The sequence below is a fragment of the Lytechinus pictus genome, chromosome 13 (assembly GCF_037042905.1).
Source record: "Lytechinus pictus isolate F3 Inbred chromosome 13, Lp3.0, whole genome shotgun sequence".
Taxonomy (NCBI): domain Eukaryota; kingdom Metazoa; phylum Echinodermata; class Echinoidea; order Temnopleuroida; family Toxopneustidae; genus Lytechinus; species Lytechinus pictus.
Window position 1 is genome coordinate 3,032,860 of NC_087257.1, and position 23,574 is coordinate 3,056,433.

A 23,574-nucleotide genomic window follows, 5' to 3' on the forward strand; every position below is an offset into this window, starting at 1 on the left:
CGTTCGAAAGGTCAAATGGTTTACAGAAAGCTTACCCGATAATATCGTGGAAATCGCGTATTAATGACGCTCTTATCCAATGAAAAGGCCGGATTATGAATATAATTACGCTCATGAATGTCAATGAGGGCTTATTTTTGTCTTCAAATGATCGCGGTAGGCGGAGCCTAATCTCATTTGTTTTGTGCTGAACGCGCGCGCAGCTTTCGGTCTAGTAATATAAGGTCTTTGGTTGGGGGTGTATGCGTGTCTATGACCCCTGTTACACATACGTTTGCAAGTGGACTGAGGCCGGCCCCGGAGGCGGCTCGACGTATGTGTAACATCAACTTTTTTTGAAAAGCCGGACTGAGGCCAGGTGGACTCAGTCCACCTCTGGATGTGGTTTGAGGCCGGCCCGAGTCCGGACTCAGTCCCGCAATCGGTAGGTGTAACACCAAAGTGGACTCGGCGCCGGCTTATAAGCGGAAGTGACGCGACCTGTCATCATCAACAATGCATCGGCCGGGCGCGCTTTTGCCATTTGGACCAGGCATGCAGTATATATTATAGGTAAGCCTCGCCCCGAGCGTAAAATTACATTGTTTTTCATCATTTATTGCTTTAAATTTTAATTTCCTCATATCCAGCAGCCTGCACTAATAAGACACGACATATTCTGTACTGGTGGGCTAAAAGTTTAAACCGTTTATTCCTGGTATTTTCTCCGAACAGAACTGATGAGTGATGGTGACTTGTAATTCAGTCCCATCCCTATATTTCTGTGGGTTTGGGAATTATGATTTTCGATCGTCTGATCATTTCCTGTTTATTTCGATGTTTTTAAATACATCGCTACTGTGATTGCACCATCTGAAGAATGATCATTATTTTTTTGTTGGCGATGATAATTTATCAATACTAATAGACAGACTAAAAACAATAGCCTGGACAGGAGTGCCATACATCATGAGCCGTCATAATTTTTCTCATATGATTATGAAATTATGACTCATCATCATCAGACTCGGAGTCAGACTGTCAGAGTTAATACATCATCTTATGCCTCAAACAAAGTCATCATGATCATGAGGCATGAACTTGATGAAGTATTTAACTTTGATTTTGAAGGCATGGCCAGGGGCAGGCCAGGCCATGAGACATGAAACTAGACAATTGCCATTAATTATTTCAAATGCCAATAATCCACTCAGTCGGAGTCGCACATAGTCAGAAATTGGACATGAAATATGTCGCTAGACATTGAAACAAATGAGTAGGGTCTAGATCTACATATAAAATAGTGTCTGCCTGTAAAATCCCCACAAAAAAGAAGTAGACTAAAATAAGTAGATTCTAGCGGTGAGTGCATAAAACAATGTTAATACAGATTACAGTACAATAATATACACAACTCTAACTTCGAAGTCCTATCCCTAACCAACCAAAGTCATCAGGAGGCCGCGTACTCTAGGATGGACGCCGGGGTCTGCGAACCCTAACCCTAGCTGTAACAGACTCTGCGTACCTTACTATTATAGTATTAACTGTCTCTATAATTAACACTCTAGGCCTACCATCTCTAAATGATCATTAAACCGTCTCTAAAATTATCACTAGAAGCAAATTGTATTAAAAATTGTATACATTAACAGATTAACACGTGATATGATAACAAAAGAAACTTGTAAATAAAGTATGAATAAGTTCTTCTTCCACCGGTATTCAGAGATCAGCGGCTGGCCACGTGTTAGTTGCCGAGCTGTAGGAGTTTATCTTGATGGACTTGATAGATTTTTAGAATATTATTTCCCATATTTTGTATACTATATGGATTTCTAGATAGTTATTTTAGAAAGTGATTTCCCATATTTTGTATACTTTATTTATATTAGTTATGTCATTCTAAGTCATACCCATATTTTTCAATTGTTTTATTCAATTTTAGTGATGGGTACATATGGAACTTTAGCGGAATAATTTGTCCATCGATCATCAAATGTTACATAGCAGGGGGAGAAGGGCCTTCATATATCTAGGTGGTCGATCAATCTGAATCATTAAATTTGAATTTTTGATGATATTCATGTCAACTGTCCCCTGACAAGAGAAGTTGTTGACAAGATCAAAAATCCTAAAAGGTGATTAATAGATGTTACACATAATTTTATATAATAATTTTACCACATCGTAATCTTTGTGGTTACCATTATTAATTTGTATTTGTATTTGTTCTCTCATTTTAGATCAAAATGGCACCAACAGGGAGAGGGAGTCTGTGGGAAGATGTGGAGACGCTGTGCCTCCTGAATATTTGGCGGGAGAAAAACATTCAAGAACAGATGGATGGCACAGTAAGGAACAAAACGGTATTTCGTAAGATATGCCAATTGATGAAAGAAAGGGGGTTCGAAAGGGCAGAGGACCAAATCAAGCGGAAAATTAAACAACTAAGAGCGTCCTTCCGAAAGACGGAGGACAATAACAATCGATCAGGCAGGGGGAGAATTACATGTAAATTCTATAGCGAACTGCAGGAGATCTTTGGGGGCAGACCAGAGACTGCACCAGTTGCCATTCTGGCGTCGCAACCAGAGGAGGAGGATCAATCTGAGTCGCTAGACTCGGTGGACTCTGATTCACTGCCGAGAGAGGAGGAGGAGGATGGAGCCGAAGAAGATAGAAGTATAACGGATGATGAACTGGAGGAAAATGATGTGGAAGCACCAACAGAATTGGGTAAAGGATTCCTCTTCCTTTTTTCATTTGTAATCACATATACATGTTTATTTGTATATACATGTGTAATTATAAAGACTAATCCTTTTTGGCTCTTACCCTCTCAGTGTGAGCATTTAAAATAAACATTATTGGTATCATTATATTGTCTTGATGTATCATTTTATACTGAGTAATATGAAAGGAACTGATTTGAATTTAATAAAATAAAAATGTATTGAAAGTTAGCCTTTGTTTTAAAATGTTTTTACTTCAGTGACACATAACAACATAAAAATTAGTTCCCCTTCATTTTATGCATAAAAATGAAATGTTTATTATTGTAGTCACTTATTGTAATCGCTTTTCTATCCCTCATTTTCTTTAGTTGGCAATTTTCCACCGGAGGATCTAGAGGGACCTTCAACATCATCTGCTAATGGACGTAAGGCAACTGGTAATATAAACAGATTGTTTCCATACATTTGCTTATTTATAGTTCATATGATATTTGAATTCGATTCAGCAAATTTTCAAGAAAAGGGGCCTTTTACATCCCGTTGATGTTGCTTTCATGCAGTATGATTTTTTTTTGCAACTCAAGGTTTTCTCACTTGATTTGTTGTATTAGCTATTAGAAGTGTGATATTGCATGCCTTATGTCAAATACAGAAAAGTATGTGTGTAACAAGTTGAAAGAAATAAAATGATTGTATACCTTTCTTACCGCTATCACATTTGATTGATTTTTTTTTATTTACGATGTATTTTATACTACCTACTTCATAACAGGGGAAAAGCGGAAGAAATCAAAGCTGCAGGAGTCCTTCGGACTGATAGCCAAGGAGATAAAGACACTGGAGGAGGACAGTACAAATGCCTTCAATGCTAGGGAGGATCGGTTCATGCAGCGCCAAATGGAGTGGGAGCGTGAGCTCCTAATGAAGGCACAGCGTACTGAAGAAAAAAAACTAGAGGAGAAGGAGAGGAGGAGAAGAGAAGAGAGGGAGCATAGAGAGCAAGAAAAAGAACGTGATAGACAGCATCAACTCCAAATGCTTCAGGCCTTAATGGCTGGTATGCGGCAGTCGTCAACTTCAATGTGGCAGCAACAGGGAAACAACTCCCAGTCCGGTCCAGAGCGGTCTCCAAATTCCTGGCCCTACAATCACGATTACACTCCACTGTAATTGTTACAAACATAATGCATTCTTCAAGTGGAGGAGTGTGTGTGTTTGGAATTCCCACGGTGGTAAACATGTATTTGTCATATGAGATGACACTTTTCAGGATTTTTGTTCATCACAATTTCTTTCCTCAGTACTTGTTGCTGCATATCATTCACCTGTACTCTTGCCATGCTGAAACCCTTGTTTTTACTTAGCCATCCATCTCAGTGCTGCCAGAATCATTGCCAAGGGCAAGGGAATTTACATGTAAATTGTAGATGTTAGTACTTTTTGTTCTTAGCACTTATAGATTTTTATAAACATATAACTTTGTTTTTATGTAGTTCTTTTTTACATCAAGTAACCATTTACTTGCTATTGGAACTTTTGTACATCTGTATATAAACATTCATTTTTATTTTTTCTTCTATTCTATGCATAACTTTTGAATGGACTATGTTTTATTGTTGTTCTTAAATAAGATCTATATCAACCGCTGCCAACCCTCATTTTGTACCAATTTGATATTGCCAAAGAAAGTTGAGTCACAACTTGAAAGTGTAAAGTATTATATCTTTTTACTGCTCATTTTTGTCAGTACCTGTTATCTTGCAATTACTGTACATGTATAAAACAGGTTATATACATATGCATTCACACAAAGTTACAAAGTCTATTTGCTATTTAAGCACACATTTCTACATGTGAACTTTTGTACATCTACAGTATATATAAACATTCCATTTTTATTTTGTCTTCTATTATATACATACCTTTTCGAATGACTGTTTTATTGTTCTTAAATAAGATCTATATCAAATGCTGCCAGCCCTCATTTTGTACCAATTTGATATTGCCAAAGAAAGTTGAGTCACAACTTGAAAGTGTAAAGTATTATATTTTTTAACTGCTCTTTTTGTTAGTACTTGTTATCTTGCAATTTCTGTACATGTATAAAACAGGTATATGCATTCACACAAAGTTACAAAGTCTGTTTGCTATTTAAGCACACATTTCTACATGTGAACTTTTGTACATATACAGTATATATATATAAACATTCCATTTTTATTTTGATCTTCTATTATATACATACCTTTCAAATGACTATGTTTTATTGTTCTTAAATAAGATCTATATCAAACGCTGCCAACCCTCATTTTGTACCAATGTGATATTGCCAAAGAAAGTTGAGTCACAACTTGAAAGTGTAAAGTATTATATTTTTTAACTGTTTGTTTTTGTCAGTACTTGTTATCTTGCAATTACATGTATAAGATGGGTTATATACATATGCATTCACACAAAGTTTCAAAGTCTATTTGCTATTTTATCACACATGTCTACATTTTTGTTTGTCATCATTGCATTTGCAGTACTTTTCAAAAACTTTTCCCCCCTTTTCTTTGTATTTATTAAGAAAGAAACTGTATATTGGCAATAAAACGTTACCAAAGTCTGCCTTTCGATAGTGCCAACTAATTTAAACTCAGGACATAATTGTGGTATATTTTATAACTTTTCAGTTACTATGTAAAGAAAATTGCACTTTGTGAATGCATTATGCAAATATTGCACTTTTATGTTTTACTTTTTATGTACGTGTTCATTATTCTCTGAATAATAAATAATTTGTTTGGTATATTTCCAGTCTTCTTGCCTGATTGCATGTGTGACCTAACCCTATACCTTTACCTCTGTTAATACATTGTCTACCTAGATCCAGTCAAATGATTGGCTGAGCATGCTTTTCATGGGGATTTGCGAAACAATGCAAACAAAATATGGATGTTATTTTGATCGTTCAAAGCAAATCGGCTCTTTAACAAAAAAGACTATCTTATATATACATGTATTTGCAAAGCTTATAGAGTCAAGGAAAGTGTGATTTAATCCTAAGAGAATATAATAATAGAGGTGCCATATGTCATCTTGCAAGAGTTGAAAGATAACATATCTTGGCATCTCGGGTATTAATTTCTCCTCTTTGGAAAACATCACATTTTCCAAACACTACATGCTTTGCAGAAAAATAGTCCCTCTTGGAATATTTAAGCATTTACAGGCCCAACAAAATTCTATATTACACCCCATGTCAGTCAAAATAATGTTGTAATATAGTGACCTAAATTGCCTTTTTGGTACATGTACTATGAAACTTTTTGTTTAAATTCTGTATCTTTATACTTCATAATTTGTTTAAATTTTTTTTAAATAAAAAATATTACCTTTTGATTCTACAATGTTAAATGGACAATGATACATGTTCCAGCCCCCCCCCCCCCAGAAAAAATGGACATCAACAAGACAAACTATAACACCTGGGGTACCCCCCCCCCCCCAAGATTTCTGTGTCTGCCACTGACATGTACTTAATGTGTTTTCTAAACAAACTAATCAAATATGAATAGGAATCAAATGGGGACATATTAGTTTCTATTCAAATTCTCAGAATTGAAGAGAATCTGAAGGAAAAAGATGAATAGAATCTATTCTAAATAAGAATAGAAACAAATATGTCCCCATTTGATTCCAATTTAGATTGGTTTGCTTTTAGAGTGTTATAATACAGAAATAATAGGATAGACCCTTAGCTGAATTCTTGATGTTTTTTCTTCTTTTTATTCATTATCGGAGGCATGTTGTATTTAACATATACACAGAAAATACCTAACAATTTTGAACTAAAAGTGGTTAGAGAAGAAAAAACGACATATATGTACAAAACAGCTATTTCATAGTGGTTGAATACAATCCAATATAATCACATAGCTAAAGAGATAATGACCACTTGCGCCTGCCCCCAAGCAATTACTACTTATCCACATGGGTTTGAAGATAAATCATGTTTATCTGGTATTGTTTTATATACATTATACATTTACCTCTGTAACCTTTGTTTGAAATTCCTCTCCAAATGAATACTTGTTAGCACATTGAATACAAGAAGCAAATAGTACAAGATATTATGATAAAAGAACTACAAATAGGTAATGTTTCATGTGTATTAACCTCTGTGTCCTTTGACCTACATAACCCTAAACAAAATTAATTCATCTTCCCATGATGAGGCATGCTGGTGTCAAGTTTAAAGTGCATCTTTTAAGATTAATGATTGATATAAATTATCGCATTGATGAAATAGCAAGAAAGTCACATGGACAACAAGAAAAAAAATAATGCTTCTGGCACTATATTTGCTTGAAAAAATAACAATACAACTGCATTTTACCTCAAATGAAATAACATAACACAAAACTGGCTTTTGAATGGGCACAGGATAAGATGGTTAAAATGTGTTCATCACTTGTAGATCATATAGGCAAATGAATTTGAATTTGAATATTCGGTTTTAAAACACTTAAACTTATGTCAGTCATAACAGGGAAGAAACACAAGATGAAAAGAAGATTGCAGTGTGCTATGCTACTGGTCAGATGCATTGCTATGTCAGTGCATACATTAACCTCTGCTATGCATACCTAAAGCCCCCAGCTATGGTTGACAATAACATAAACCCAGTCTTACTGTATCCATGGATTGGGAAAGAGACTGATACAAAGAAGAAAAAAAAATCATTCTAATTAATTGACAATCTTCTGGCCCTGATAATCTTATCTGCCATAGGCCTACCTTAAATTTACTACTTTTTCATCACTCTGTATAGTAAAATATGAAACAAATGACTTGGTGAAATAAAAGCATATTATTAAAAAAAAAAAAGATTATTCATTACAAAAAGGCCAACCATCTACTTTAAAATGGATTATAAAAAAATAACAGATTTGCATTTTCTCAATAGTCTATTATGAATGATTAACATAAATTAATAATTAAAAAGGAAAAACAAAGAGAAATGTCCAAGAGAGAAAACTCTATTCTTGATAACTGTTTTACATTACAAAACAGAGGCTACATAACATTTTCAATCATGAGGGCGGGGGTTGGGGGGGGGGGGGGGGGGTCATTGACTAACCGAATGAATGAGTTCATTTGAGGCTCTGTTTACACCTGTGGAATATCATTAACAGTGGTTGAAGAAATGCATAAAAAAAGTTACCTAACATACTGAACAAGAGCATCACGCACTACAGATGCTGATGGTGCAGGCCTTTGATTTGGCAAAGGACAAGGTGGCTGAAACTCTCGTAATTCATGAGCAACATCAAGCCACTCGTCATCTGGCTCATCGGACTGCATCTGACAAAGGTTATGCAAGGTACAACACGCTCCAACAATATTAGTTACGTTCTCAAGAGCGCTGTCATTGCGCTTCAATAAGCATCTCCATCGCCCCTTCAGTCTACCAAAACTACCTTCGATGACCATTCTCGCCCTGCTGAGCCTGTAGTTAAAGTTAGTCTGATCTTCAGTCAGACGACCATTATCGGCAAAACCTTTCATTAGCCATGGCAGCAGTGGGTAGGCAGGGTCCCCAAGTATCATCAGCGGAACATCTTGGCCATTGATGTTTCTTGTCATCTGGTCAAAAACAATGTATTGAAAATGATAATAATGAAATATAATCATTTAATAATATTAATAACATCAATACTAAGTAGAGGTCTATTTTAATATCATGAAGATGTTTAGAAAAATATATATTAAAATTAATTCATTAAAATACACATTGATCATGCTGATGAACATGCAGGCCCGTAGCCAGGGGGGGGGGGGCACGTGCCCCCCCCCCCCCAAGATCACACACCCATCCTTATAGACCCCTCCCCAGGACGTTGATCAATTACATGTATGTGCCCCCCAAACATCAAACACTGGCTATGGCCCTGCTGATGAAATATCAAAATCACACAAACCTCAGTGTTTTTAGATGAATAGGTGGAGCAAACTAATGGTAGCCTATTATTACTTATGAAATTTTAAAAGAAGATCTACCCTTATTCTAGGCTTGATTTCTCTAGGTTTATTTATTGTTTTAAATCCTTTGTTTATATTATCCCTTTAAAAAAATGAAATGTGCATGTTACTATTGACTTGTAGATCTATGAGATTTTAAATGATTGTAGTCTATCATAATCTTTTGTGGCTTAAATCTTTAATAATAAAATGAAATTTAATTCAAGTTTTATAAATTAGATTTAAAAGTAAACGTACATTTGGAAGCAGTTCTCCATTTTCCGCTCTTCGGTGAAAAGAAGAGTTTGCCAGCACCCGGGCATCGTGGCAGCGTCCTGGCCATCCTACCATGATATCTGTGAACATGTACTTATGGTCACAAACTGCCTGGAGAATGACAGAGTACCATCCCTTTCGATTATGATAATCAGCATGGTAATTAACAGGTCCAATTATAGGGATATGGGTTCCATCAATGGCACCTGCAACTTGGGGAAACCCCATGTCCTCGAACCCCTGAACAGTTGCCCGTAATCTATCTCCAGAAGGAAAGGTAATATATCTTCTCATTAGTTCTTGTACAATTACAAGGCAGGTGTCGTTGACGATGACATTGGCGGTACATCTCGCTACCCCAAAAAGATGCCCGATTGTTCGATACTCGCAGTTTGTGGATAAACGCCACAGAGTTATGGCAACTCTCTTTCTGACACAAACTGCTTTACGCCATCGTGTGTTTTGGCGACGAATAGCCGGTGCTAGCTCACCACACAGAAAATCAAATGTCGACTTGTTCACACGGAAATTTTCACGAAAATCTCTTGCCGTGAATCTCCCTTCCACTATCCTCTCCCAGAAATGTCCAGATCGCTCCTTCATCCACACACTCCTTTCCACGGTGCAGGCAAACGTTATAGCACATAACAAAAAATAGTACCGTACTCGCCGACGACGTGCTTCAAACTCCCGGAATCGCCTTTTTTGAGCACGTCGAAATTCCCTCCTTCGATCAGAAATAATAGTTACGATATTCTTAACCTTCATAATGCAATTATATAAACAAAATATGGAGGTAAGATATGTGTACGGATCGGTCGCGATGTCGATGAGATCCAATGCAATTAAAAAGACCTGCAAACCGCGCGAAAATATTAAGCGTTTGTTTACATGAAGTGCGCCCCAACGTCAGCTCGTGAAAAGGCGACGTGAGGCCGGCCTATGTGTAGACGCAAAATTGCGGGCCCGAGACTATGTGTAACAGGGGTTTGATGATTTTGAGGCGGCTTCAAATTGCAGGCGTGAGGCCGCCTCCGGGGCCGGCTTTGAAAGCCGACGCATGTGTAACAGGGGTCATAGTGCGTTTTTTGTGAGGAGGAGAGAGAGTGTTACCGTGTTTACACTTAATCGGCATTTGAATCGGCTCGCGGTTCTGAACCGCGAGCCGATTCAGCATCGGCTTTTTCATAGCGTGTAAACGCGAGCAACTTGAATCGGCTCGCGGTTCAGAACCGGCAATTTGCACCACCAAAGTAGTAGGTTCTGAACCGCGAGCCGATGCAGAATCGGCTTTTTTACTACGTGTAAACAGAAAGCCGATTCTGCACCGGCAATTTGTGCGCATTTCAATTACTTTACCATTGTGACGTAATTGTAAGCGCACTGATCCAGCGTTGTCTTTATTATGACGTATATTGTAGGTATGCGTATAATTTCAGGTTTTTGCATCGGCTCGCGGTTCTGAACCGCGAGCTGTAACAACGTGTAAACGCAATCCAAATGCCGATTCTGCATCGGCATTTGGTTCAGAACCAATTGCCGATTAAGTGTAAACACGGTATGTGTGGTTTGGCAAGGATGTGGGTGCTCTTCTGTGCGCGCACGTGTGTTGAGGTGTTTGGTTGTGTGTGTGCGTTTGTTAGCTAATCATGTGAGTGGGAGAGAGATATTGGCATTCCTCTGGGGCACGCACGCGTGTGTATGGGGTGGGTGTCTGGTTTTGGAGGTGTGTTTCTGTCTGTGAGGGGCGCGTGTGTGTTTGTATGTGGCGAAGAAAGATGTCCGAGCGGGAACAACATAAGGGGATTGTGTTTTAGGTTGAGGGTGTGCGTTGATTTGGAAGGAAGAAGAAAAGAGGGCGAGAGAGCGAGGAAGGAGACGTACTTCTGCTGCCATATTGAGTGTTCAGTTTTGGACCTGTATTAACGAAAATGATGCGTTTCATTTAGCAAACAGGGCAATAATTTCAGTTGATTTTTTTCAAGGTATCTGGCACCCTCTGAGAGTAATGTTTTTTTCCCCGCTTGAGTACCTATCTTATATAGCCAGTATATGAATATCGCAAAGCTAGTAAATGGATTGCTGAAATTGTCAGCACACTCCATGCTTGGTGGTTTTATATCCAAAAGAAATAGAACCCAGATATTTGAGTTCTATCGGGCATCCGATGAAAATAAACCTAACATGTATATCGCAAAATATATATAATAAATTTATTTTGTATTTCATAGGACACTATACTTTGATATCATGTAGTAATGAATGGAATGGTTTTTAAAAAATCTTTTTCTTCCTTTTATTTTCTCCCTTTTTTCTTGTTCTTGTTTCCCTCCCCCCCCTTTTTTTTTTTGGGTTTGTTTGGGGGGGGGGGGAATTATCCTTACTATAAGCTCCACTGGCATACTGATGGAAATGATTAAGGGGGTCATGGACCCCCTCCCCCCCCCCCCCCCCAAAAAAAAAAAAAAAGATCAACAAGAAAAAGGGAAAAAAGGAAGAAAAAGAAAAAGAAAAAAAATTGCATGAAAAAGTAAAAAAAACAAACAAATTATTGCTTGTACACGTATCTCTCGCTCGCAACCTTTTATGGTTTTGACCCTACAAGCCATGTCTGCCCCCTCAAAATTTTCAGCTCTTTACGCCACTATTAAGCTATATATAATAGATGGCTTTAATATTTTAAAACACGAAAACTGCCTAAACGCATGACAAAATAAAAATAATTAAAAAAATAAATGAACCCGAGCCAAAAGAAATATCAAACACAAAACTAGGCAAGCAAAACACTACGAGGTTGATCAAAAACAAACATATCAAATTTGTGACATTTCAAATCTTTCAGCCAGTTTCGCATTTCCGTTACACCTTGTATAACAGATGCCTATATCATATCACACACTCATTATTTAATTTGTATTTATTTTCTTCGTTATATTAAGCTTTTGTATACTGGATAATTAAAAAAGTTATGAAAATCATGAAAATTGATAAACCATATCAACCAAGAAGGAGATTGCTTTTTATAGAATATAGAATTGAACATCTCATATTTCACTGAATTATTTATCGTTTGAGCTTCTTATGCCTCCTCTTACGTGTATATATACACACAACAAAGAAAAGTAAGTACCCCCTTAAACAAACATCCATAATTTTTTAACCAATGCAAGTTTTAATATATTTTTACATGAGCGTGTATAGGTAATTCTATAAGCTACCCTCTGAGTAAATGTTATGGACGTATGCTATGTCATGCTTCAGTGAGCATCGCCAGAAGGCAAAATTATAACTTTTCAAAAGTCACAAGCCAAATATCATGATTTGATTCCAATTTATTGGAACGAATTCCACATTCTCATGAAAAATAGTCAGAAGGCTTGTAATAGGTACTTTCGAAAAGACGATACGATTTTTTTTGGGACTAAATTTCACGGTTGAATAAACGCAAGTTAAAATTTGCTATTGTATTTTTTTACACATTTCTATCGATAAAAGTGATCGAATATGATGACATTTATTTTTGGGAAGAGTATCTTAAACATTAATGCAAACAAAAAATACCAATTTTAAATATCATAGGCAAGTATTGTTTCATTTTGGTAACTGAAATGATCTTTTCTCAACTTTTTTTCGTTATGTTTATGACCAATTAACATGCTTCTATGATTCAAATGCGTTTAATTAAACATTCACGCTTGAATGAACATGTGGAATGTGATTAGCTCTTTTTTACGTTATTGGAAAAAAATGCAATCGCTAACTATGGATATTTTTCACAATCCTCCTTGCATAGTTCAATTTGATTTGATTTTTATGAAAATCCCGATTTCTGATGTTTCAGTGAGCACACAATATTCGAAAATTATGCAAATGAGAAGAAAGTTTAAGGCCTTGCCCCCACTGTCTGCCGTATCGAATGATTATTTTGGTGTGCGCGCCTTTTGGATAGTGTTAATTCGAAGCCATGTGCGAAGTATCATGAAAAAATTGTTCTCAGAAGTAACAAAAACCGTCCATGAAACAAACCCTCATTTCATTTTTGTTAAAATTTTGACTCCCTCTCTCATAGACATTGTGTACATTATGAGTACATATGTTTAAGAATAAGTAAGGCGTGTTGTCAAAAGTGTGCGTGCGTCTTTACCTTTATATTCTACGGCGAACCCGCTCAGCGTGCCATTGTCCATTTTTCTTTCCTACGGGTCAGTGCTCTTGCCATTCAAGACGCCAGCGTGCCCTTTTGCAGCGAAAACGGAAGCGTTCGCTTTTATCTTTTCTTCTGACATGCTTCGGTTGGCTCTCCGATAATATGTTTTTGCATTAGCGCCCTCTATGTTCACGATATCGGCGTTTTAGGCAAACTATTGAACGCCCGATCTCTAGTCACTGATCTGAATATCATTGTGTCCTTGTATCGGTGTGCCTAGTCCATTGGGGGTACATTTTTCAAAGTTACGCTTTCACAATTTCTTTTGATAGTTTTTCGTTTCAGGTTTCAGTAGTGACAAAGTTCAATTAGATTTAGATTTGATTTTTTTTAAATAGAACGAGTTGTTTTATTTTGAAGAATATACCGTTAAGACACTGACTTTCTAAAAGTAAATGTTCAGGTGCGGGTAAATTTTTTTTTCATCACACTGAGCCCACACAGTCAGCATTGTCGGGTGAAAAGGAAAAATATGGAATTGTCCTTAACTTCTTTGTAAACGAAATGCAAAACCCTTTGCAAAAGATGCAATATAAATCATACCTGGGTCCCAAAATGATGGCATTTAAGTATCTACATTGAAACGCTATACTGTGACAAAAAATAATAAACTCATAAAATGCAAGCGTTTTTGTGGGAAAATGGACAAGGGCATCGTTGAAATTCATATTTGAGCTAAACATAGGCCTATATCTAATTTAGCCAAAGTGCACAACAATTTTATTCTTATTATACATTATGTTTAAACATTAACATGCTAGAAACTTATATATTCACACATAATACAGATGTCGTGCAAAACAAACGAATAAAATATCATTAATTTGAACTTTTAAAAATCAAATTGGATGCTCAAGCAGTCATATCGGTCATTGTTGATTAAATGCACAATTCTTGAATTTCATTGCCCGAAATTTAGAACAAAAAGTATTTTCGTTACTTTGTAAGACCATTACAAACATCTTTACCTTCAAACGAAATCAAAAGCACTTAACAATTTAGTATAAAAATTATCAAACTTGACCATGAATTGAGTTGAATGTTTATAAAGGAATTATAGCGTATTTTAATGAATCCCATTCTAAACTTTGAATGACCGATGTCTCCGGGGAAAAAATATCGCGTGAATTAAAATGCAAATTAACACATTTAAGTGACTCTGACATGAAATTGGACATGAAAACCTATATTATCTTTTTACCTGGGATCCGTCTTTATTCTCTTATCAATTTCCCCTGTGATCTAGAGTACTAAGTGACCAAGTGTTCTTGATTACCATCCAGCAGACACAGAACCGAAGGGGGTCTGGGCTGAAGCCTCCACACTCTTTTTCCTCCAAATAGCGTACAAAACGTAAAAAGTACCATGATTTTATGCATGGTGATCCCCTTCAAAACCGTTCGGCGGTTGGGGAAGGCTTAATTATCTTTTTCAATTTTTCAGTTCTACTCACAATATTTAATTTTGTCAACTTAATTTTAATGGCTTCTTTTTTTTCATCCAACTTCATTTCTTCCTTTGAATTTTTCTAAACCTTTTCTATACTTATTTTTTTAACCTTCACGTTTGACTTATACAGTAGTGCATATTGCCGTTGATTTATTCTTCCTATCAAATATCTGAATTTATCTGCAATATGTGTGTGTCAAATTATTGCAAATTAGATTCCCAGTGTCTAAGGTAAACATAATTTACCGACGTAAAGTTTGTAATACGAAAGCCTCTTTGGCCTAGTTTTCCTTCCAACTTTGTACTTCACCTCTTAATCGTATAGCTAGTATTCTGTATAGCTTGCAAATTTAAATACTTTTACACCAAAAAAAAAAATCAATAAACGTTCAGGAAATGGTAATGCCTCGGTCACATTTGCTATCCGGCGGCCGTACGGCGAGTCGAAAACAGCCGTTTTATTCATTTTTATTCAAACCACCTATATTTAGCTGGTACAAAAACTGTTGAAACGACTGTTTTCGACTCGCCGTACGGCCGCCGTAGAACAAATGTGACCGAGGTATTAGGCATACTAGATCAAGAAGGATGGAGTGTATGCTGGCGCAGATCCTGCCGAATTAACACAATACAATCTAATAGGCGCCGTATTTATTTTGAACAATAGTTGGCCTCTCAAAAGTATTGTGGTCTATTCTGTGACCTCTACTATTGTAAGCGCTTTGGGCCTAATGGGAAAAGCGCAGTACAAATAATAAGTAATAATAATAATAATAATAATACTAAAAGAAGTCAGTGGGTCTATATTCTGCACCTGGAGGGTACAGTAGTGATACCGGGGGGGGGGTGGCATCAGGCCCTTGCGCCCTCCCTCTTTGAGAGCCATTATCAATTGCTAATGTAAATATGCAATTTTTACACAAGTGTGCCCCCCTTTGAAACTCACAGCATGTATTTTAATGAGGATATGTCGTTCATGCACAAGTGAGGACCTTCACTTTCGCCTGGTAAACACCCCTTTTCCAAATATATTTGATTATTAAAATACACGGAGAGATGATAGGCAAAGAATATAACTCGAATGTTAATATTAAGAGTAGACCTATAAGGAGGGAAGTTACATGGTTAATTAAAAATGTGTTGATAAAATATCAGTGGAACGTTATGTTATAATTTGCTGCGCCAAACAGGTTTTATGTAATATTGCTCTTTATAAAGACAAGTATTAAACTACATTAAATGTCGAAATGCTGAGATGTATAATGGAAACCATATTAAAATGCACATTACGAAAAGAACCAAAATCAAGGCTCTAGTATGGGGACAAAACGAGAACAAGAAAACTACCCATTTGATGCTCATTTTAATTCCCAGAAAGCCGGACGTTGAAAATGACCTGGGCCAGTGCATTGCTAGCTGTATTTAATGGGAGAGCTCGGCTTACCCTATTGTCAAGGTAGATTTAAATTACCCCATTCTTGATTGGGGAGATTACCCTATTGTTGAACATAGAGGTGGTCTGACTGGTGGCGGATTTCAATAGAAGGATGACCCCTTGATTGGTGGGGGTATTTCAATGGGAGATTACCACTTTGTCAGCGCGGGTGACTGTCTTAATACTTTGATGTGTCCCCGATGTGTCTTTTAATCGAACACCGTGTTTGCAACTAATCCCAATTAATTAACTTCCATCCTTTTCATAGATTTCGTTTGAAAATACTTACAGTGTACGTTTATAAGGTAAACTTGAAATATGAGAAGGCGCTTTATAATATGTAAACCAAATATGATTTGTTCATAAGTATCTTTATAATAAATGTTTTCAAAATCGAGTTTCATAGAACAGATGTATAATACTCGATTTAATAACAACCATAATATTTCAAAGTCATCGAGAGGGTAAGTATCAGACTAAATAATGCAAGCGTGATTTGTTCAGGCGCTGGTAAGATTTTTCTTTTCAATCCCACTGAGCCTGATCTCTTTTTTTTTCATACAAAAGCCGGGATAGACATGTGGTTAAATAATTAAGCATTAATTGGATTCGTGCTTTCGGGAAAACAGTATTTATTTACGAGCAAGAACATTGAAGTGTTCAGTGTTGGCACCGGTTGGCACCACTGCGATGAAGTTAATTCGAATTGTGTTTTTGAACAGGATCAAAATAGTAGAAGTAAAAACGTTAAGCTTATTATATATATATGTATTAATCATTCGGATTTATGCATTATTCTGAACTACACGTGTCTATAATTGAATGATTTATATGTATTCAATCAGTGGCAGATTTTCAGGTGGGGGCACATTTTCCCTTGAAAACTTTTTAGACAAAAAAGTTGTCACTAAAATAGGGCATTTCGACCCGTTTAAAACGTGACGTTAAAAAATTAAGGTCTTTACTTGTGTTTGAACAACATATTCATATTACAGATATTTGCTGTGACTCTCAAAAAGTGAGTACACTTGCAGGGGCGGAACCATCCTTCGCCAAAGGGGGGGGGGGGGGTCTTTTTAACCACATACCCCCGATCAGCCGCTCAAATATGATTTTTGTTTGTTTAAATGAATGTAAAATAATCTCATAAGCCTTATTTAAATAGTGCGAGCGCGAAGCGCGAGCTATTGTTTAAATTATTATTCCATGTATTCTGTCCTAAAATGGCATTCTGGCAATGCTTGTGATCCTAAACGAGATGAGTAAATTTAATATACGCTTTGATCATTCTGATAAAAAAAGATATGTTAACGGCTGATTGCAGTTAGCCATGAAGACGTTACATATTTCAACAGTCAAATAACGCGAGCGCGAAGCGCGAGCTGAAAATTTTGATCTTTCTACCTGAAGAATTGAAATTCTAAGCAATTTTTGTAATCATGAAAAAGTTGAATATATAACAAAGCAATTGATGCGAGCGCGAAGCGCAAGCGGAAAATTCGAGATTTGTAGGAAAATTGTGAGTGGATATGGATCACAGTTAAAAAGGAGCTAATATGTTTCATTATTATTACTTTGAGTTTGACATACATGTAGGACCGGGACATTATAAGAACATTATTCCATCGTATGAAAATTATGACTGTCTTCCTATTTCTCTTCCTATCAATGCGCTAGATGAAACTTGTCGATATTCCATTCTGAAAAAGGAACAATTTAAAGCGCTTTTGTAATAATGAATAAGATGCATAAGTTAATATATTTTTAACAATCAATGTGCGCGCATATCGCCAGCCGAAAATTGTTGATAAACTGTCATAAAATGGAGATTTTAAGTAGTTTGTTATAGAATTAATATTTAAATTTTTATAACTTACCAATCAAAATGCAAGCATGCAGCGCTAGCTGATACGTTTTTTACAATCTGACATGAATAGGGATATTTTTATAAGTACATGTATATGGAATACAGGAAAATAATAGGTACCTGGAAATCAAATTTTGTGAGCGCGCAGCGCAAGCAGAAAATGTTTATATTCAGACAATAAAAAAGAAATTTTTACAGAACACTTTTTTAAAATGAAAGTTCAATTTCCGAGCTGAAATATGTTATGTATATTGACTTCAAAATTTGATATTTAAAGTTCCATATATGTAAATCACCTAAAAGGTAATGCGAGCGCAAAGCACGAGCGAAATTTTTATATAATGACATGAAAGATTTTGTTTTATTGTTTTCGAAGTCTTCCCCTCATCTTATTTATTCACTCGTTTTCCTCCTCTCATGTTTACCATTTTTTCTCCCCTCTTTTCCCTTTTTTGGTCTTTCTTTCCCCCTTTTTTTGCTCCGCCAATAGGGGGAGGAGGGAGGGCGGACCCCTTGCCCCACCCCTGGATCCAACTCTGGAACAATCTACCAAAAAGTATTAAACAAGCAGATTCAAGAGAGAAATTCAAATCCGTGTTAAAACCTTTTTTGTTAAATATAGCTTTCCCTCCGCATGTGAAGCCCCTCAATTGTTTACAGCCTACTGTGAACTGTACAACTACTTTATTTTTTGGTGAAATTCCTTCTCTCTATATATTTTTTCCTTAGCGTTTAGATAAATGTTTTGTTCTAAGTGGTATACAAATAATGTAAATTAGTGGCGTGCGTTTCCCGATCTCCGTATCGAAATCAATATTAATGAGAGAGCGCAATTTCATTGTTTTCGCTCTAATGGGGGAGGGGAGGGGGAGAGGGTCAGTGTTCAATCAAGCAAAAGACGTAGGCCTATATGTGCATAAGTCCATGTCATTGGTGTAATGATAAAGATGATGAATCTGATGAATTCTGTTTGTCGACGTTATACTAAAGTTAATACAATCAATGTGATTCAGGCGTACACCGCTTTAACTGCATGGTATCATGCATCCAGAAATCGAAATAGCCGATGTATTCAAAACGTACGTAGCCGGGATGGCATGCAGTTCGGATGTTACAGTACTCTAACATTAGAATAATCTCGTATTACAAATGTTAATTTTGCGAAAATGCACACAAATTCATAACTTGATAGACTCTGGGGGATGATGTCGATATAAAAATCGCATCGACCTCGATATGCAAGCATGTTTGATACTGCGTCGGACTTGACAACCCGCAAAATCTTTTCCAAAATTAGATGAAGGCCATCCATTCTCATTCTTTTTAATCTAAATATAATCTATGTGTTTCAGGATCATGATATGAAAACCTTTTATAACAAACATGATAAAGGAAAAACGCGTCTCAAGTTATACATGGTTCATTGCCGCAAAATATACCAATCATCTTCATTTGTTATCATTTAATCATCAACATTATCACTGATATTATTATTCGTATTATCATGTCCGTTAATATCACTTCAAAGTTATAATTATCATTATATCATCATCACTGTTATCATCATCACCATCATCATTCATTCAGTATCTATTTCCAATCGTTCTCCAATATCAATTTTATATTTTATATAATTAAGAATATATGAAAGGTAATAGTAATGATAATGGTGATGCTGGTAATCATGAACATTAGATCCGTTTTGTGAGATAATTTATGCAATTTTACACGCTAATCGCTACTCGATGATGGTGAAAGAAAGAAGTCGGGACGGTAGTTACTGTATACACGTACTTTATTACACTATAGTACAAAAGATTCCCCATCGGACGGGCCAACGGTCTTTTGAAATAGGTTCATCTATTGAAATTATGACAATAATCACGACAGCGGATATGGGGAACTATTCTCTGAGCGCCTCTCCCATTCATTGTTGTCTGTGGCGAACCCGCTGAGCATGCCATTGTCAATGATTCTCTACACGGGTGAGTGATCTTGCCTTTTCATGATCATAGGCCTGGGCAATGACTAAGAACAGTTCGATGAGTATCAATGCCAAGTAATCCTGAAAGGTCAATAATGTTAAATTCTCTTGCTGGAGAAGACTATATCATGGCACTATTTGCTTTTGCTGTAGGCCAGTTGTGTACAACCTGATATAGATGATAAATAATAATTATCTTTCATCTATTTTAGAGTAATGATCTAATGTTAATATCATTCTACATAATCACCCTGAAGCTTACGGCCCCATATCTTCACCCGTGAAGTATTGAAATTTGAAGTTTAAATTATTGAACATCATGGCATCCTAGTATTGTACTGATTTTTACCATCACTGCAATATAGATAAAAACATAGAGTTAATTCTACTCACATTGATTTTACTTTAGAGCAAATTCAACCCCCCCCCCTTCCCTTCCCGCTACAACCTTTCTTTCATTCCCTTTCATTATTTCCTTACAAAAAATGATCCTAATTTCAATCACTATGATAATGACATAGATGATTTGCTGTTGACGATAATGATGCTGCTGATGATAGTGATGATAATCAAAACTGATGATGATGATGGTGGTGGTGGTGGCGGTGATGGTGAATGTGGTAGTGGTAGCCTTGGTGATTATGACAAATAAAAATACTGAAAGTTACGAAAGTCACACATTCAATGAATAATACCTAGACACATACTTTTAGATGAAATAAAAATCACACACAATTTGTGCAACTTGTAAGCCTCCCATTTAGTTTATTCTTATTTTTTTAACTGAATTGTGTCCGCTTATATTCCTTCTTGATGATGATTTAAAGCTTTTAAGTTTATAATCATATTGGTAAATCCCGGTCAGAAAAGTTCATGTCACCATTCCATTCCTGAGTACTATATAATATCAAGGAGATGATATCTCCTTGATTATATGAGCATGGCCCTAAAGTGATTGTGATGTGATAGGTATGAAATCAAATGTGTTTTATTGGAAAATTTAGCCCTTTTCACACATTCTTTTTTTTCCAGCGATTTGGCGACCGATCAAAATGTCTGTGTATTTTGAATTGGAAACCATCTATCGGGACAGACTTCAAGATGTAGGTCTGAATAACATTGCAACATACTTCGTTTGGTGCTCAAAAGGTTATTTCTAAAATAGAACATCATCGAGAAATGGTGCTTGATTCATGACATCTGAAGAAAAAAATCCGATGACCACTGCACTTTTGTAAACATTTTAAAATGCTTGTTAATACTCGACAAAATTAAAAAGACAAAATTACGTATTATTTACCAAAGTTAATCGAAGAGTTTTAACATGACAATTAGAACAATAAATTAAACACTACTCATGCAGAGAACGATCGAGATGAGAATAAAAACTTGATCAGATGATGTAATATACTGATAAGCTTTTTCTTTATCTTCCTTTTTCCTCTTCGTATTCTTCCTCATCTCTCATTATTATTCTCATCCCTTTTTACTGCTCCTTCATTCTACATGTACGTCTGCTTCTCCTTGGTAATTCTTCTTCTCCTCCTCCTTCTCCCACCTCATCGATTTATGAAGATAAAGTTATAATGAAATAATAGAAATGTTTATGAAGATAATACTTATAATAGAGAAATGAAGATGATTGCGATTGTAACAGCGGTGATGACGATATCGATAATTATGAGAGGTCATAAACCATGTACAGCACAAAGTATCAGACGCAATTTCAAATATGATTACATGACGATTTCGATACGAAATATTAATCATAAATCTAGATCTAGTACATTAATATACACTTATTTTTGTAGAATAATGAAATCGCCGCTCAATATCGATAATTCTGATGATGACTAAAACAGAAAAGCATACGTGGGACAGTGTATTATAATATTGCCTCGAAAAATACCTGACACTTGATGGAATTCCGTGCTTATATCGCTCATTTCGCAGCACGAATTTCTTTCACAGGGCTATTTGGCAAATATTTTTCATTTATACAAACAAACACTCCGTTGGTAAATTTCATTGGATTTTGATCGAACTAATTTTCAGATCGTTACCACATTTGGTATTCATCTTCAATTCCGAACATTACGTTTAATACGTTAAACCAATTAAATAAAGTTACATACTTTAGTCTGTTATAAGTTGTTTATATGTACTCTCATACCCCGAGAGGGGATCGATGGGGGTGAATAAAATGTAAATCTAAATCAGGGGCGGATCCAGCCTCCGCCACTGCATGTCTTCCCCTCTGTTCCCCTTTCACTCTTTCCCTTTTTCCCCTTTATTTCTCCCCCCATCGTCCACCAGATCTCTCTTCTTCTTTCCCCTTATTTTCTGTCTCTATCCATTTCCATATTCCAATTTGTCCCCCCTCTCCCGTTGATTCGATCCTAAATTTCTTCCCCTCTCAAAATTCCAATTTTTTTTCTCTTTCAACTGTTTTTCCTCCATTTTTTTTTCACCCTTCCTCTTCCTCCATCCCAATGTTTTTTTCTTATTTTCTCTCTGTTTCCCCTTCCTTTTCTCTCCCTATCCTTAGTTTTCTTCTTCCTCGTTTCATCTTCTCTTTTGGTCCCGCTTCTTTAAAACAAGGAGATAATTATGTTATCCTGTGGAAATGGTTGCCCGTCCAAAAATTGAACAAACTATTTTTAACAGTTTCTAATAAATCTTTGATCTATCTATGCCTTATAGTGCCAAGCTGTTCCGGTCATATTCATTTCATCTTTCCATTTCCTTCTCTTTATTTTTTTTTTATTTTATTTTTTTTTTTGGGGGGGGGGCTCCCGACACTTGTTTCAGATGCGAGTAATAATAAATATTCCAAGTTGACGTGAATTGTACGAATGGCTTGGGCCTACGAAACGAAAATGTGTGGAATCTTATTTTCCCACCTAAAACATCATAAATTGACCCTCTTCCAATGCGAAAAAGGAGGTTTTCATGGTTATTGCAGCAAATTCGAAAGATCAGTAACGATTTATGACACGTGCGTGATTTTTGATTAAGCTACTGTGGCTTTATGAATGCACCCGAACTTCCATTATAGATGCGAACCATAGTTCAGAACAGTGACCCGAACTCTCCGATCCGACAATAAATATGAAGGCACGCCTTTGTTTTGGTCGTAGAGGGAGCTATTTAGAATAGATTCTCCGGTTTTTCGACAGAAATTAAGACTTGCAGGAAAGACGAACAAAAGAACGGTGGCATCAATGGGCCTTTGATGGCGGCCGTTCCTTTGAAGAGAAGGGAACGTTGGGCAGGAAAGCCGAAGCGAAAACCCGGATGCAGTAAAGACGGTATAGAACGGTGCATGGACTTTTGACAAGCTCCCTAACCCCTTATTCAATATGGTGGAACTTTTTTCCAAGGCTGTCTTTAGCAATGTCATTTGGCAGTAATGTTTATCAACCTATGGGCAGAATTCTGTGCAAAAATGAAATCGACTTGTTTATTTATGGATGAGTGAGCACGCATCAAAGTGGGAAAAGGGGCATTTTCAATGCCAAAGACTCATTTTGAGGGGTAATAAAGTGAATAATGGGGGCAACTTCGGTTTCAAATGTGACTTAATTGCTGTTGTTTTTATCATCCATCAGTTTTATCACCACACTCTTTCCG

The 23,574-nt window shown here is 36.4% G+C and overlaps 1 protein-coding gene and 1 long non-coding RNA gene across 3 annotated transcripts; one reads left to right on the forward strand and one right to left on the reverse strand.

Moving 5' to 3' along the window:
* The first annotated feature begins 260 nt into the window (after positions 1 to 260).
* On the forward strand, positions 261 to 5,510 carry LOC135153099 (trichohyalin-like). Of its 2 annotated transcripts, XM_064108226.1 has the most exons (4): positions 265 to 552; positions 2,226 to 2,718; positions 3,086 to 3,154; positions 3,490 to 5,510. In XM_064108226.1, the coding sequence occupies exons 2-4, from the start codon at positions 2,232 to 2,234 to the stop codon at positions 3,885 to 3,887; spliced, it is 954 nt and encodes a 317-aa protein (XP_063964296.1). In that variant the 5' UTR covers positions 265 to 552; positions 2,226 to 2,231; the 3' UTR covers positions 3,888 to 5,510. The 2 variants fall into 2 exon arrangements, with proteins under 2 accessions (XP_063964297.1, XP_063964296.1); XM_064108227.1 differs by having other exon boundaries at positions 261 to 2,718.
* A 955-nt stretch (positions 5,511 to 6,465) lies between these two features.
* LOC135156401 (uncharacterized) lies at positions 6,466 to 9,766 on the reverse strand. Its single transcript, XR_010295528.1, has 2 exons — positions 8,982 to 9,766; positions 6,466 to 8,348 (listed from the first exon to the last, which is right to left on the reverse strand). It is a non-coding gene; the product is annotated as an uncharacterized LOC135156401 (long non-coding RNA).
* Between the last annotated feature and the right edge of the window lie 13,808 nt (positions 9,767 to 23,574).